Source organism: Danio rerio, chromosome 16, assembly GCF_052040795.2.
Source record: "Danio rerio strain M-AB ecotype USA chromosome 16, GRCz13ab, whole genome shotgun sequence".
Taxonomy (NCBI): domain Eukaryota; kingdom Metazoa; phylum Chordata; class Actinopteri; order Cypriniformes; family Danionidae; genus Danio; species Danio rerio.
In genome coordinates, this window is record NC_141036.1 from 36,419,030 (window position 1) to 36,432,500 (window position 13,471).

General features: G+C 42.9%; 1 protein-coding gene across 9 annotated transcripts in view; it reads right to left on the reverse strand.

Moving 5' to 3' along the window:
• Window positions 1-7,400: 7,400 nt before the first annotated feature.
• cnot3a (CCR4-NOT transcription complex, subunit 3a) overlaps window positions 7,401-13,471 on the reverse strand; it is a 53,692-nt gene continuing 47,621 nt past the window's right edge. For 8 of the 9 annotated variants that reach the window (XM_087285631.2, XM_087285626.2, XM_087285634.2 and 5 more), the window contains 6 exons: window positions 13,273-13,414; window positions 13,025-13,124; window positions 12,615-12,822; window positions 10,617-10,749; window positions 10,399-10,524; window positions 7,964-8,830 (listed from right to left, as the gene is read on the reverse strand). In XM_087285631.2, coding sequence (XP_087141757.1) covers window positions 8,732-8,830; window positions 10,399-10,524; window positions 10,617-10,749; window positions 12,615-12,822; window positions 13,025-13,124; window positions 13,273-13,414 — 808 coding nt within the window. In that variant the 3' untranslated portion in view covers window positions 7,964-8,731. 9 annotated transcript variants of the gene reach the window in all.

Below are 13,471 nucleotides of genomic sequence, written 5' to 3' on the forward strand. Positions count from 1 at the left end.
TTTATCTGTTGTAAATCGAACAATTATTTGATTAAAAAATGACTAATGGTTAAAATCTCTCTCATTCAGGCACAGATCACTATGTCCCGCCTGAGTTTCAGATGACTGGCGAGTACCACGGTGAACGTTCGAGGTTACAGAAGTAACCCTTCGTTCCCCGAGGAGGGGAACAGAAGTGCTATTAAGTGGATTTGATCTTTGTGAAAATCCACGAAATGGGAGGATTCGGTTCAGAAGCCGCTTCTCTGAAAGAGTATTGAACGGGGCCAATGAATGCAATGAATTGGCAGCGTAAGCTTGCACAGGTGTGCTTCATTGCCAATTATCCCAGCATATAAGCACACCTGGAGCGGGCAAACGCCATCCTTTTAAGCTGAAGAGACTTTCAAACAGCTAAGGGACAGTCATTATGGCGACGGAGTATAGCACTTCCTTTCCCCTCCTCGGGGAACGAAGGGTTACTTCTGTAACCTCGAACGTTCCCCTTCGGTTGGGGAACTTCAGTGCTATTAAGTGGATTTGATCTTTGTGAAAATCCACGAAATGGGAAAACTATGGAAAGCGCCATAATGACTGCACCTTACACGTGTCCGCCCAGGGGGGGGACTTAACCGTGGCGAAATAAGCATATGGGATCGCCTAGTGAGGATCACGCATAGCAGGCACCTTTACCCAAAACGCGGGCTGACCAGTGGGAAGACCAACAACGTAGTGGGCCAGCAGGTGACTCCTCCGCTGAGTCAGTGCTGGGGGCCACGGAGGAATCTGCAGGGCTCACCTGACGGGGAACTTTATTGACAGATAAAAAGGCGCACGTACCTCCTTGTTAGGGAGAATGGCGCAGCAAGCGTGTTTCAACACCCCACCGAATTGTTTCCTCAATCACCAAGGGTTACCTAATACCCCTGAGGAAACCGGCTCCACTCGCAGATTGTAAAACCTTGCAAATGTGTTGGGTGTCACCCAGCCCGCAGCTCTACAGATGTCTGTTAGAGAGGCGCCGCGTGTGCGCGCTCGAAAGGATGCGAAGCTCCGAGTGGAGTGCGCACGCACTCTCGGGGGACCCGGCTCACCTCGGCTCTGATAAGCGAGAGAATGGCATCCACAATCCAGTGGGAAAACTTATTTCGGTACGGCACTTCCCTGCTGCCGACCGCCATAACAGACGAAGAGCTGCTCAGATGATCTAAACTCTGAGTGCGGTCCGGATAATACGCAAGACGCGAACTGGACAATAAAGAAAGGGCTGGGTCTGCCTCCTCCGAGGGCAGCGCTTGCAGGCTCACTACCTAGTATTAAAACGGAGTGGTAGGAACCTTGGGCACATATCGCGGGCGGGGTCTCAGGACGTGAGAGAAAGCCAGCCCAATTACAGGCATGAGTCACTGACCGAAAAATGCCTCTGGGTCCCCGACCCTCTAATCGATATCAACGCGACCAACAGAGCTGTCTTCAGGGACAGAAAGATACTGAGTCGAGGATCGAAGGGATCTGACGAGGCTTGTGTAGCGAGGGCGAGATCCTAAGAGGGCATGAGAGGGGGCGCTTAGCGCCCCTGAGGAACCGGATGATGAGGTTATGCGTTCCCACGGTGCTGCCAGCCACCGCGTCATGAGAACGGAGATGGCAGCCACGTAACCTTGAGTGTGGAGGGCGACAGCCTGCTCTCCAGCTTCTCTCGGTGTAAAGAAAGCACAACGCTGATCTGGCAAATTACGGGGGTCTTCTCTGCGAGAGACGCACCATTCAGTGAATAGACTCCACTTAAGGGCATAGGCGCGCTCGGCTCTAGCCCGAGTGACGGTATTAGCCACCGCAATCGGAGGTTACCTAAGTCTTCCTCGCGTCTAAGGACCTCCAAAGATCGGCGAGGGTGCCAGATGGTGCCCTGTCCCTGAGAGAGTAGGTGCTCTCTCGAAGGGAACTGCCAGGGGAGGGCTATCGCGAGGGAGAGCTCTGACATCCAGGTCCGGTTGAGCTAGAGGGGCGCAACCAGCAACCTGTTCCTCGTCCTCCCTGACCTTGCACAGTAATTGCGCGAGCAGGCTCACTGGGGGAAACGCGTATTTGCGCATGCCCCGAGGCCAGCTGTAAGCCAGTGCATCCGTGCCGAGAGCACTCGGTCAGGGAAAGAACAATGAGCAATGAGCGATCTCGGGGGAAGCAACAGATTGATCTGGGCTTCCCCGAATCGCGCCCATATCAGCTGAACAGACTCAGGGTGGAGTCTCCATTCTCCAGGACGTAAGGCTGCCGTGAGAGCGCATCGGCTGCACGGTTGAGCTTGCCTGAATATAAATGGCGTGCAGCTATTTCAGCCGCGGATGACTCCAGAGGAGCAGAGCGCATACCCCCCATACGGCTGATATACGCTGCCGCCGCCGTACTGTTCGTCCTGACCAGCACGTGTTGCCGCTCCAGCACCGGAAAAAAAATGTGGAGAGCGAGGAACACTGCCAACAGCTCCAGGCGATATGCCAATGCAACTGGGTACCTTTCCACAGGTCCGCAGCCGCATGACCGCAATGCACAGCCCCCCAGCCCGTGTTGGAAGCATCTGTTGAAACGACAACAAGACTGGACACCTGTCCTAGAGACACCCAGACCTGTAGGAACAAGGGGTCGCTCCAAGGGTGGAGGGAGCGGCGACACAGCGCAGTAACAGAGACTCGGTGTGCGTGCGCGTGCCATGCGCGTCTGGGGACTTGATCGTGAAGCCAGTGCTGAAGTGGTCTCATATAGAGTAATCCGAGCGGCACGAAGCGGCTGCGGATGCCATATGCACCAGGAGCATCTGAAATAGTGGGACCACTATTTTACTGTCTAGCTCTCTCAGACAGTACAGCATCAGCTGAGCGCGCTCTCCGGAGAGGCCGAGTCTGATTGTGCGTATGAGCCACCGCGAAGAGCTGGCCCGCGCTAACCAGGCAGGCAGAGCTCTCGCTAATGGACTCATCGCTACAATCACTGACGTACCAGCAGTGGGGCAGCGCGGAGTGGGTGTGCTGATCCGGGAAGCGCGCGGGTCCCACGGAAAAGCTGGAGGTGGGATATTTGCTCTCACTCCGCACCCGAGCTCCGGAGGGGAGGCTTGAGGGGTGGGAGAAAGGAGACCGTCCTCCCAGCGCTCGTGAGCCACTGGCGAAACGCACCGAATCTGCAAGCTAGAAAGCATAGCGTCCCAGACTGGCAGATTTTGGGCTGTCACATCCGGGGAAGTGGAAAAGTGCTCTTTCCTGATGTTTTCATGGCAGTAAAAAGTGCCGTTGGAAATGGGGCCCCGCCCTCCAGCGGGGAAAGTTCCCTTTTCTCCAGAGGGCCTGTCCCAGGGACGCTTCGCGGTCCGTTGCTGGACTTAGCTGCATTCTGGGCATGGGGGCTGCCTGCTTCCGAGGTGCCCGACGCGCTCGCTTCGCCAGAGGCGTGTGCAGGGGCGGAGCAGCTCTCGTAGGCGGGCGCCTTCGGCGAGGAGCAGGTATGAATCAACTCAAAACTAAAAGTTTCATCTGGCTTACATGAACACTAAACAGTTTTACACATTCAAAATCTTTTCCTTCCATTCAGTGTTTGAAATGCATCTAGTTCTGAATATCACAAAGGTAATATGATGCATTCCTGGGGAAACCATGAAGCAGAGTGGCTAATTACAAGACAGCATTGTCTGGACAGACAGTCCATATCACAGCACAAAAACAAGCTGAAGGAAGGCTTGTGTGGCCACGCTTCAGCTCTGTTAGCGTGTAGCTTCACAGACCGCGGCCCCAGCTTTTGCCTGCCTCAAGTCCAGCTGCTCACTCTCCTCAGAGCCAAGAGACAAATTAAACCGTCGCAGCTGAAGCCTTCGTTTGGACGGACCTCCAAGTTGGCATCTGGATGGACTTAGACATGATTATCCTCATTCACCTAAATACGCAACTCCCTCACAAATAAACCACAACCGACAAACACATTCGTACTCTGACTGGGGCAAAAACACACTCTGTACTCCAATTTAGCTGTTTTTCAACGATTTTAGGACTAACAAGTTGTTAACGTCACAAGACCTAATACAGTATATACAATACGACTTCATCACAAGGCCTTACGCACTTACACTGCAGTTTCTCTGCCCACCGAGGAAGCCCGCGACTCCTGCTGCGGGACGGAAGTTTGACGTTTGGTTCTCCTGTGTCCCCTGTTCCTCTTGCTCTACCAATGCAGCAGCTGCTTCACGTAAAAGCTGAGTAACAGTTTTTCCATTTTACTTCTGTTATACTGTATTTACACTAGTAACTCACGCTGCCCCATGCATCAAAACCATGCTTCTGCCCTCGGGCTCTGTGTGTGAAAGCACTCGACATCACTTGAATACGCCCCTCCCACTGATTAGCATAGGCTTTGCATGCAGCTTGAAGTTGAAAATGAAATCTAAAATGAAAACTGGAAAGAAAAAGTGTCAATAAAAGGAAAGCTTAAATTTACATTTTAATTTGAATTGTGTCACTATTATAGCGTGAACATTAATAACAGGCTTTGTGAAAATCGTGTTTGCATTTTATTTTTCAGTTTGGCTTTTCATTTTAATATTGGCAGTCTTGATGCAGAAATGCAGTGAAAATTAAATGTTAAATCGGCAACTTCATTTTAATTATCAATTTGTTTGGGACGATGTGTTGTCAAAGTGAAAATGAAAATAAAAATGAAATAATTTAATTTCATTTTCAATTTTGGCAGATATTTTGCGAACAGTGTTTTGAAATGAAATTGTTAATCTGATTTTCATTTCCAATGTTTATTTGATTTATTTAAAATTGGCAGGATTTACCTTCCACACAAGGCAGCACTATATACTGTTTGCAAAGCCATTTGAAAACTACAGTAAAGTTAGACATCACTGCATTTAGTGAGGTATCTGAGTACAAGACACTGAATATGTATGTTTCACAGTTTTACTGCATTTCAATACAATTACAATAAATACACCCTTATTTACAACAAACATAAACCTCCTTTAGATAGAGCTGTGCACAACTGTAAACAAAATTGCAGTACATATTGGAACTGAACCTACAACAACATACACCTACCTACATCATTCAGTTTTGGGAGATGTCTCTTTGAAACATTCCGATGTCAATCCAAAGACCCCCCTCATTCATTCTCCCCTCACCTACTTCAGCAATCCATGACTCCATAAGTCTCAGCAAAAGATACGCAGAGCATCACTGCAGTGGACAGAGTGGACAAAGAACTTGATCATCCTAATGCACAGAAGACTGAAAACACAAACAAAGAGACACATTTAAGAGTGTTCTGCCAATGAAAACCTCAGTTCTTAAAATGCATACACATTTTCAGTAAATGTAAGTAACTTTACATTTAAATGAAGTTAAGGGTGACACAGGAAGATCAGCTCTGAGATGGCAGAGTTGAAAAATAGCTGGAAAAAAACAGGTATCACTTTAGTGTAAGTAACCATTTACAGCATTTGCTACTGGCCAGAGATGTATAAAGTAGACCCATACTTAAGTAAAAGTACAAATACTCCATCAAAAAGTGACTTGAGTAGAAGTAGAAGTGCTCTTTAAGCACCATACTTAAGTGGAAGTACTAAAGTATTCAACATTTTTTGTACTTAAGTATTGCAAGTAGTTTATTCCATAATTTCCTAAAGTACTGAAAGTAAAAGTACAAGTATTGTGTAATGTAGTTATTAAAGAAAGCAGTTAAAATACACTAATTGTTTTGTTTATTTTAAATATCTTTTTGGAGCACTTGATTAAACAGAACGAAAAGAAACAGGGCTTATGATAGCTGTTTCTCTGTAAATAGTTTCTATGGTAAAAGAACTTACATCGTCAGGCCCTTTTACCAGAAAATCCCTTCTCTGATGAGATAATTCAGCATGTTCACTCACATACATCCTCTCTCTCTCTCTCTCTCTCTCTCTCTCTCTCTCTCTCTCTCTCTCTCTCTCTCACACACACACACACACACACGTACACTGCCCTGCACACACCTAAATGTACACTCTCTCACATTCATACACTCTCACACACACACAGTTCTCTCTCTTTTTCTCTCGCTCTCTCACACACACACATACATTTTTGTGAATTGTGGGGACATTACATAGGTTACACTTGTTTTTATACTCTACAAACTATACTTTCGATTGCTCTAACCCCAAATCCAATCTCTAAACCCAACCCTTACAGGAAATTATGTGTGGTTTTACTTTCTAAAAATAAAAACAGTATTTAGTGTGATTGAGTTTTATACATAATGTCCACATAATTCACCATCTCATAACATCTGTGTAATATCGATGTTGTTATACATATACATGTGCACACACACACACACACAAATACACTCTTACACACACACAGACGCACACACAGGTACAATCACACTGTTTCTCTCACACACAATATATTCACTCTCACTCACACACACACACACATTCACACTATGGGAGTTTGTTAATACCACAATAAATAGGAGTTCTGTCTAAAACTAAAACTAATTGACTTGATTTTGATTTTATTGTCAAACATTATTTATTTTGATTATGTTTTTTATTAAATTGGTATATTTTGTGTAGTATATTTATTAATTCTGGTACTTTTACCATAAACCAACATCTCAACCATTTAGTAGAGGCTGATATTTTAGAAATTATGGGATGTGTTGGGAAAAAAATACATTGATTGTGTTAACTAGCGACATTAGGAGTTAAGAAATGCAATCAAAAAATTATTGCTTTTGTCTTGGTGTGACAGTTAAAGGTTTTTTTTGTAATACAATTTTGTTCTTTAATACAGCAGTCAGATGAAGCTGTGCCCTTAAAGAAAACTGTTTAAAGAAAACACTTTCTGAATGTATCAAACAAAACTCATGCACAGAAGACAGCATGAGCATTTACAGCAAATAAACTAATGTCAATATAATCCCGGCTGCTTTTAAGCGCTGACAGGCGAGGTCTTAGGCCCAGTTTACACTAGTGTGTTTTAGTTTAAAAACGCATACGTTTTGCTACGGTTATGCCATCCGTCCACACTACGCCGGAGTTTTTGAGTGGCACTTCCGTCCACGGTCGGTTTTATAATGTTGAATTCGGCAAGCGACACCTTATAGTCAAACCGTGCTTTTAAGAACACCACAATTTAAAAATTATTTTCAACCTGCCAAAGTGGCTAGTGGTGGTGTCTGTCCACCCTCATTTGGCATGCTAAGCCCCGGTCTTAGTATATAAAGCACAGTTCAATATACTGAATCGATTGTTCACCCCTCACGAGATAAAGTTGAAATGAAATATAACAAATAGTTCATCTGTTATATTACACAGTTACATTACATACAGAAACTCCAGGCACTGCATGTTGGTTTACAGTTGAGGGAGAAAACAAGAACAGACACTGCATCACAAAAGTATTTTATTGAAATTGTACAACTCTGTTATTTGTTTCCTCTCAACCTACGAAGCGACGTCACAATCGCATGCTGTCCTGTCCACGTCAAAAAGGCAAGGATGACGGCGTTCAATTATCAGAGAGAAAAGAAACAAATGCGATCAGCTGCCCTGTGCATCAAAAATACTTTCCCATCTCATCACATCAATATATTCATGTGTTGGTCGAGCCCGTCGTTCTCCCCAAACAATAGAGGAAACTGAAATGAATGGAAACTCGCTTGGGATCGTGTCACAATGTGGGTGGGGTGTTTCGAAAAAGCTGGAGTAACAGAACAATGATATATATCTATATATATCTATATATTTATATATTTTGCTGTGGGTATTATTGAGGGAAACTGTCCAGCAGAGTAATGTGAGAATAATTTCAAGATGTGACTAACTGAGGAAACTTTGGAGAAGGTTTTCGTTGTTTTTCTGTTTACTTTACATGCACACACAAAAAATATTGAGCCATGGACAACCTAGAGGACACTGAAAAAAAGAAAAATAAGGTATTTCTTCGTCTTTTTTTTTAAAACTTGTACATATTTTAATCTTTGTCTTTTTATTATTAGATATTTTTTTTGAAGTGAGATCACTCATGCCATGTTTAACAGACAAATAATCACACGCCACTTTTGAAGGCTGAACACTTCAACCCATCTTGCTTGGGAACACATGTAAGAGAAGATGCTACAGAACATTACCCTATCAACGCCAACTGTATTTCGCGCTCTAGCAAACCCACATTTAGGTAATGATAAAGGAAGGGAGGTCGAGAGGAATTCAATTGCATAGCAATTTAATGGTCGACACGTTTATCTCGCAAGGCAAAGTCACAGTGCCTAAACACTCCCAGAGGGGCTCAATGAACTAAGAACAACCAAATCGATGCTTAGGATATCTCGCTTAGTGCCGGTTCATATCATAGTCAGTATATGTCATCTAAGAGGATAAGACTCGCTAATGCAGCACTCCACCAAACACAAACTACGAGCAAATATGTTTTGTCTGTGGCATTCTAAACCAAATCATTTCCTTTGTGTTTCTGTTGCTCGGCTAGGCGGGGGTGTCTCGGTTAGAACAGAAATGAAGGGGATAAAGACTCAACAATAAAGGAGGTTCAAATGTTTGCGTGTAAACAGGCACTCGACCCCCCACTCTTTCTCTCTCTTTTAAAGAAAAAGGCCAACTTCACATCCAACTTTAACCACGACATGGAGTTCATCTCGGAATGTCAACAGCAGCGGTTTCAGTGTCGTAGCGTTCGCTCTCTCTCTCCGTCTCCGTCAGTCACTGCAGGTCTCGGTCCTCCAGGTATCTGTACTCGAAAGTAAATCCTTCCTTTTTTCTCTGGCCCCACTTTTCATAGTCAAAGTAAATGTACGTGCCCTACAAACAGAAGGAAAATGTTAAAAGGGGATTATTTCTACAAAGTAAAAGCGTATACACACATACTATATGCATACACTAGGAATTAGGACTGCACGATATTGGAAAAATCTAACATTGCAATTTTTTTTATTCTGCGATATATATTGCGACATGAATACAATTTCACTAGAAGAGTGGTGTTTAGAATTACTATTTAGAAAAGAATTGATCATTTTAGATCTACAAGCGTAGATAAATTAGGTACAAAAAAGATAACAATGAAATAAACAGTGTGTTTGTTTTTTGATGAGTAGAACTGAATTCAGGTGTACAGTAATTAAGTAATCAAATGTAAAAGAATACTGTGTAGTCTTCGTTTATAAACAATTCAATCGTTATTCATTTGTCAAAGTTACAAGCCCTACAATTTCTTAGGCCTGGTTGCTCTTAAAACCCTGACCACAGTCACAGGCCTCAAAGAACACCAGCGAAATGATATTTATAATCCAGATTCAACATTGCGCATGCTCACGATGTGACTATTGCGAATGATCACATTGCGATAACGATGCTAAACGATAAATTGTGAAGCCCTGCTAGGAAATGAATACTTTTATTCAGTAAGGATGATTCAATTGATTAAAACATATGAGGCAGCTTTTGAAATAACAACAAAATTTCTATTAAATGAAAAACCATGAAAAAAATTGTTCCCACAAATGTTATACATCTGTTTTCGGCATCAATAATAATCTTTAAAAATTAGCATATATGAATCATTTATGAAGGATCTTGTAAAAATGTATCTTTGCATAACAGAAACAATACTTTAAAAACCACATGGTTTCAGATCAAATATTATTTCACAGTATTACTATTTAACGATCTTAATGGTTTATACTTCTGCGTCGACTGGTCGGCGTGACCCGTGGCAGCTGCCTTGCGCATAGTCGTGCATTTAGGTGTAGTTTGTGTTGCTCTGGAATAGCACTTCTGAAACGCTAGCTGGCAGTGAAGTTTTTATGTTCCTCTGTCTCGTGTTTCTTCATGGGTGTTTTGTTTTTTCTGAATGTTACTTTAATGTACAAGTAGCTAAAACTCACTCATTTAAAGGTGGGAACTGGCAGGCGTGCATCAACTTTAATCATAAGATAAATACAAAACAACAGTTTCCATCTAGAGCTCCTTCACAACTCCACACTTGTAAACACTTGCTCCAACGAGTTGTGCAGCTCTTGATCCCGCCCACACTGGTCACGGCTACCAAGCAGATTAATCAATGAGCTTGTGCTACGTGTCGTTGTCATGTGTAGTAAAATTTTTTGAGAGGTGCATGTGATTGACAGCGTCAGCCATGACGAAGGCTATGCAACGGTGAGAATGCTGCGTGCACTTGAAGGCTGCTTTGTGCGTAGCTGTGCATATTTACTATAAAAATGACTGATAGAAGTATCATTATAGCACTACTGAACTGTAAAGTATTTAATTATTGCTTTATTTGTTTACAGGTTATCGTTTGTCGGCCATGACAGGGTGCTCCACATGGAGCATTTGAAGTGTGAAGTCATCCCAAATCTGTTTTTTACCTGTTCAAACTCATCAGTGATGGTCTTGGGTTCCTCGTGCCGCTGAAACCACATCATGTATTTGGTGTGGAACCTCCACGATTGCTTCTTCAGTGCTTTTGCTGACAGATACTGTGCCTTTGTGCCCTGACAGAAAGAATACAACACAGAGGAAGGAGTTGGAAGACTGAAACATTCAATAGACATGGTCAGTAAACATAACACGCAAACACACACACCTCCAGGTAGTAGAATATGAAGAAGAGCGTTTCTGTGGACAATCTCTGATAGAACTCAATAGAGTCTGAATGATGTGGGGGCATCTGGTGGTGGAATGGCGGAGTAGGACAAGGGTTTCTCATCAGGTACTGCCTGCACATGGATAAACAAAAGGGAAAGATTTATGCCATACTAAGGCTTTAATCTATGGCTGGAGGAGTAACTTTTAAACATGTATACAAGAATACAACGGTCCACAACACAGGCAATAACATTCTCAAACAGCGGAGATCAAACCAAAGACGGAAAATGTCAAGCTCAGAGTTTGAGCAGTTTTCAGCATAATTCACTAAAGCAAAGTATAAATAGCTTAAATGAGGCATTTGAAAAAGAACACAGATGAAAACTAGAGCACACTTTCAGATTCCTCACAGTCACGGGTGTTAATCCAGCAGCTGATAGTCATTTCCTTAATTATCAGACAAACACTCTTGAACTGAAAGCCTCATGTTATAGGTTTTACAATAAGGTAAGATGCTTTAGAGTGACTGAAACTCTCCGGCAGCAGGTTAAAGCAAGATGAAGGCGAGTCATAGCAAGAGAAGATGGGATTTCTCTATAATAAATTCCTAGAGTATTGCATCTTTACGAATAATGCAATTCTATAACTCATTAAAGTCTCCCTCAAAATGCTGGTTGTCCATGACAAATGACCAAGCAGAAAGAATCATGCAGAGAACAATTGATTTAACAGCTGGAATTGCTCCACAATTTAGTTCTGAACACGGTAAGAATCTCGACATACAGCGTATTTAGATTTAAAGTCTGCAGTGACCCTCTGATCAGAAGACTAGACCAGATTTTCTTTACACACTAATAATTCTGACTTCAGCTGTATATATTCAGTTATTTTCCTCCCTGTGAATAAGGGAAATAAATACAATAGAATAAAATTCTGAAACAAATTCTGCTTTAAGTATCTTCACAGTAATAGAAAAACTTTAATTACAGCTACAAAAGTCCTTCAGTCAAGAGCAGTGAGTGATTTTGTCTTTTTGTTTGATTTAATGATTAAAACTGTCAGCAGCAGGAATATTGCGCACTGTCACTTTAAGAGCAGTACAAGTCTGATTTATGCTTTCACTTTCACATGTCTTTTGATTCTCAACTTGTTTGTTTATTACATAAATCAGGGTTAATATGAATAATCGCTGCGTTTTGACACAAATTTGCATGTATTTGACCATTAAAGCGCTCACATTAAAATGACTTTAGATGTATGTGCTCCAGGCATGTGCACAGATAGAACTAAACTTATGCAGCGCACATGCCCTTTTTTCTCTTGTATAAAAAGAACACAAATTAACGAAAAATGAACGAAAGTGCCCCCTGGTCCTCAGTTCGAGATCTGGGCGCGCACACACACACTCACACACAACAGCATGCAATCTCTTTCACGCTTTTAAAAACATTAATGATTCAAATGTATGATGCACATCCCATGCTGCAAAAGTCACATTACAGTACATGCTTTTAGTCATTTTCACAAGAAACTGACCTAGAATGGGGGCGGTAGATAATCGTTTATCGATAAATCGTTTATCGATAAAGCGATAACCGTTTTATCACGGTTATTGTTTTTTCATAACCGTAAGAAACCAAAACAGAATTTCGATTAATTGTACAGCCCTACTTGTAATACATGGCAGCTCAGGAGCTTTATCATACAGCTTCCCTGGGGTTATCAACACATCAGAAGTACATTTTCATGTTGGACAAAGAACCCTAGGTTTTTGTTAAAGGGTCTTGGTTATATGGTAAAACACTCTTTTACTAACCATTGAAGATTACATAATGAAGATTAAATTATTTCTGTAAACAAACAGTGCTTATAAACTTTTACATAACTTCTCTCCATTATACTTTTTGAGCTTTTTAAATCATGGTGAATTCTGACTGGCTGTCATTTGTATAATTTTATCACTCTCAAGAAAACGACTAGTCCATAGTATGCATACCTGATTCTCTCTGAATCGGACGGGTGAGGCATGTGTGTCCAGGCTGCCTCCTGCATCGCCTGTTGATAAAGCTGCTCTTTTGTGAGGGGTGTGGGGCCCAGTGGACAGGCCCCTAAAGACGGCGGCAGGCTGACCTCTGACACAGCAGGTTGAGGGGCCGTTGTGGGTCCCGGAGGTGCTGAAGAGCCCGAGAAGAGCTCTAAGGAATCTAGAAGAAGGTATTTTGATTTATATTACATAACTTAAATCTGGCACACTAAACCATCAGACTGAGTCATTTTTATCATTAGCTTTATGTAATGATGGATGAGGTGTGAAAGTTGGCTCAATCAAGGATGATGAAATGAGCTGCATCTTCTCATTGTTAAACCAGCCTTTCTCTTCATTAAACCGTCTGGTGTGGAACATACCTCGATCTGTGAGGTGTAGTGATGGGATTTCTCCATCCAGTGCCAATCCCAGTGCAGCTCGCTCTGCCATAGCTTTCAGAGAGCTTGGAGGTTCCGGAGCCTGCGAGAAACCATATGGAACGATAGAGGAAAAAGCATTTTAAAACTATGGGATACTAATTTCAGCAAATCTGACGGGTGTGACTTTAGTGAAACTGAAAGTGAGTCAGTTCTGCACCACTGGTAACGTGAATGATTGAAAAACACACCTTGATGGCCTCAGTGTTGGGTGTGTAGGAGTGTGGGCCGTTTAGGAGACTCCCACCACCAGGTGTGCTGTCAGTGAAAGCAGGTGATGGGGAGGAGGGGGGCAGAGTGATAGAGCTCAATAAACTGGGGCCATTATCCAGACTATAATACGCAGGAAGATGGAGAGAGAAGGAGAGAGAAAGATGGCAACCATCAATC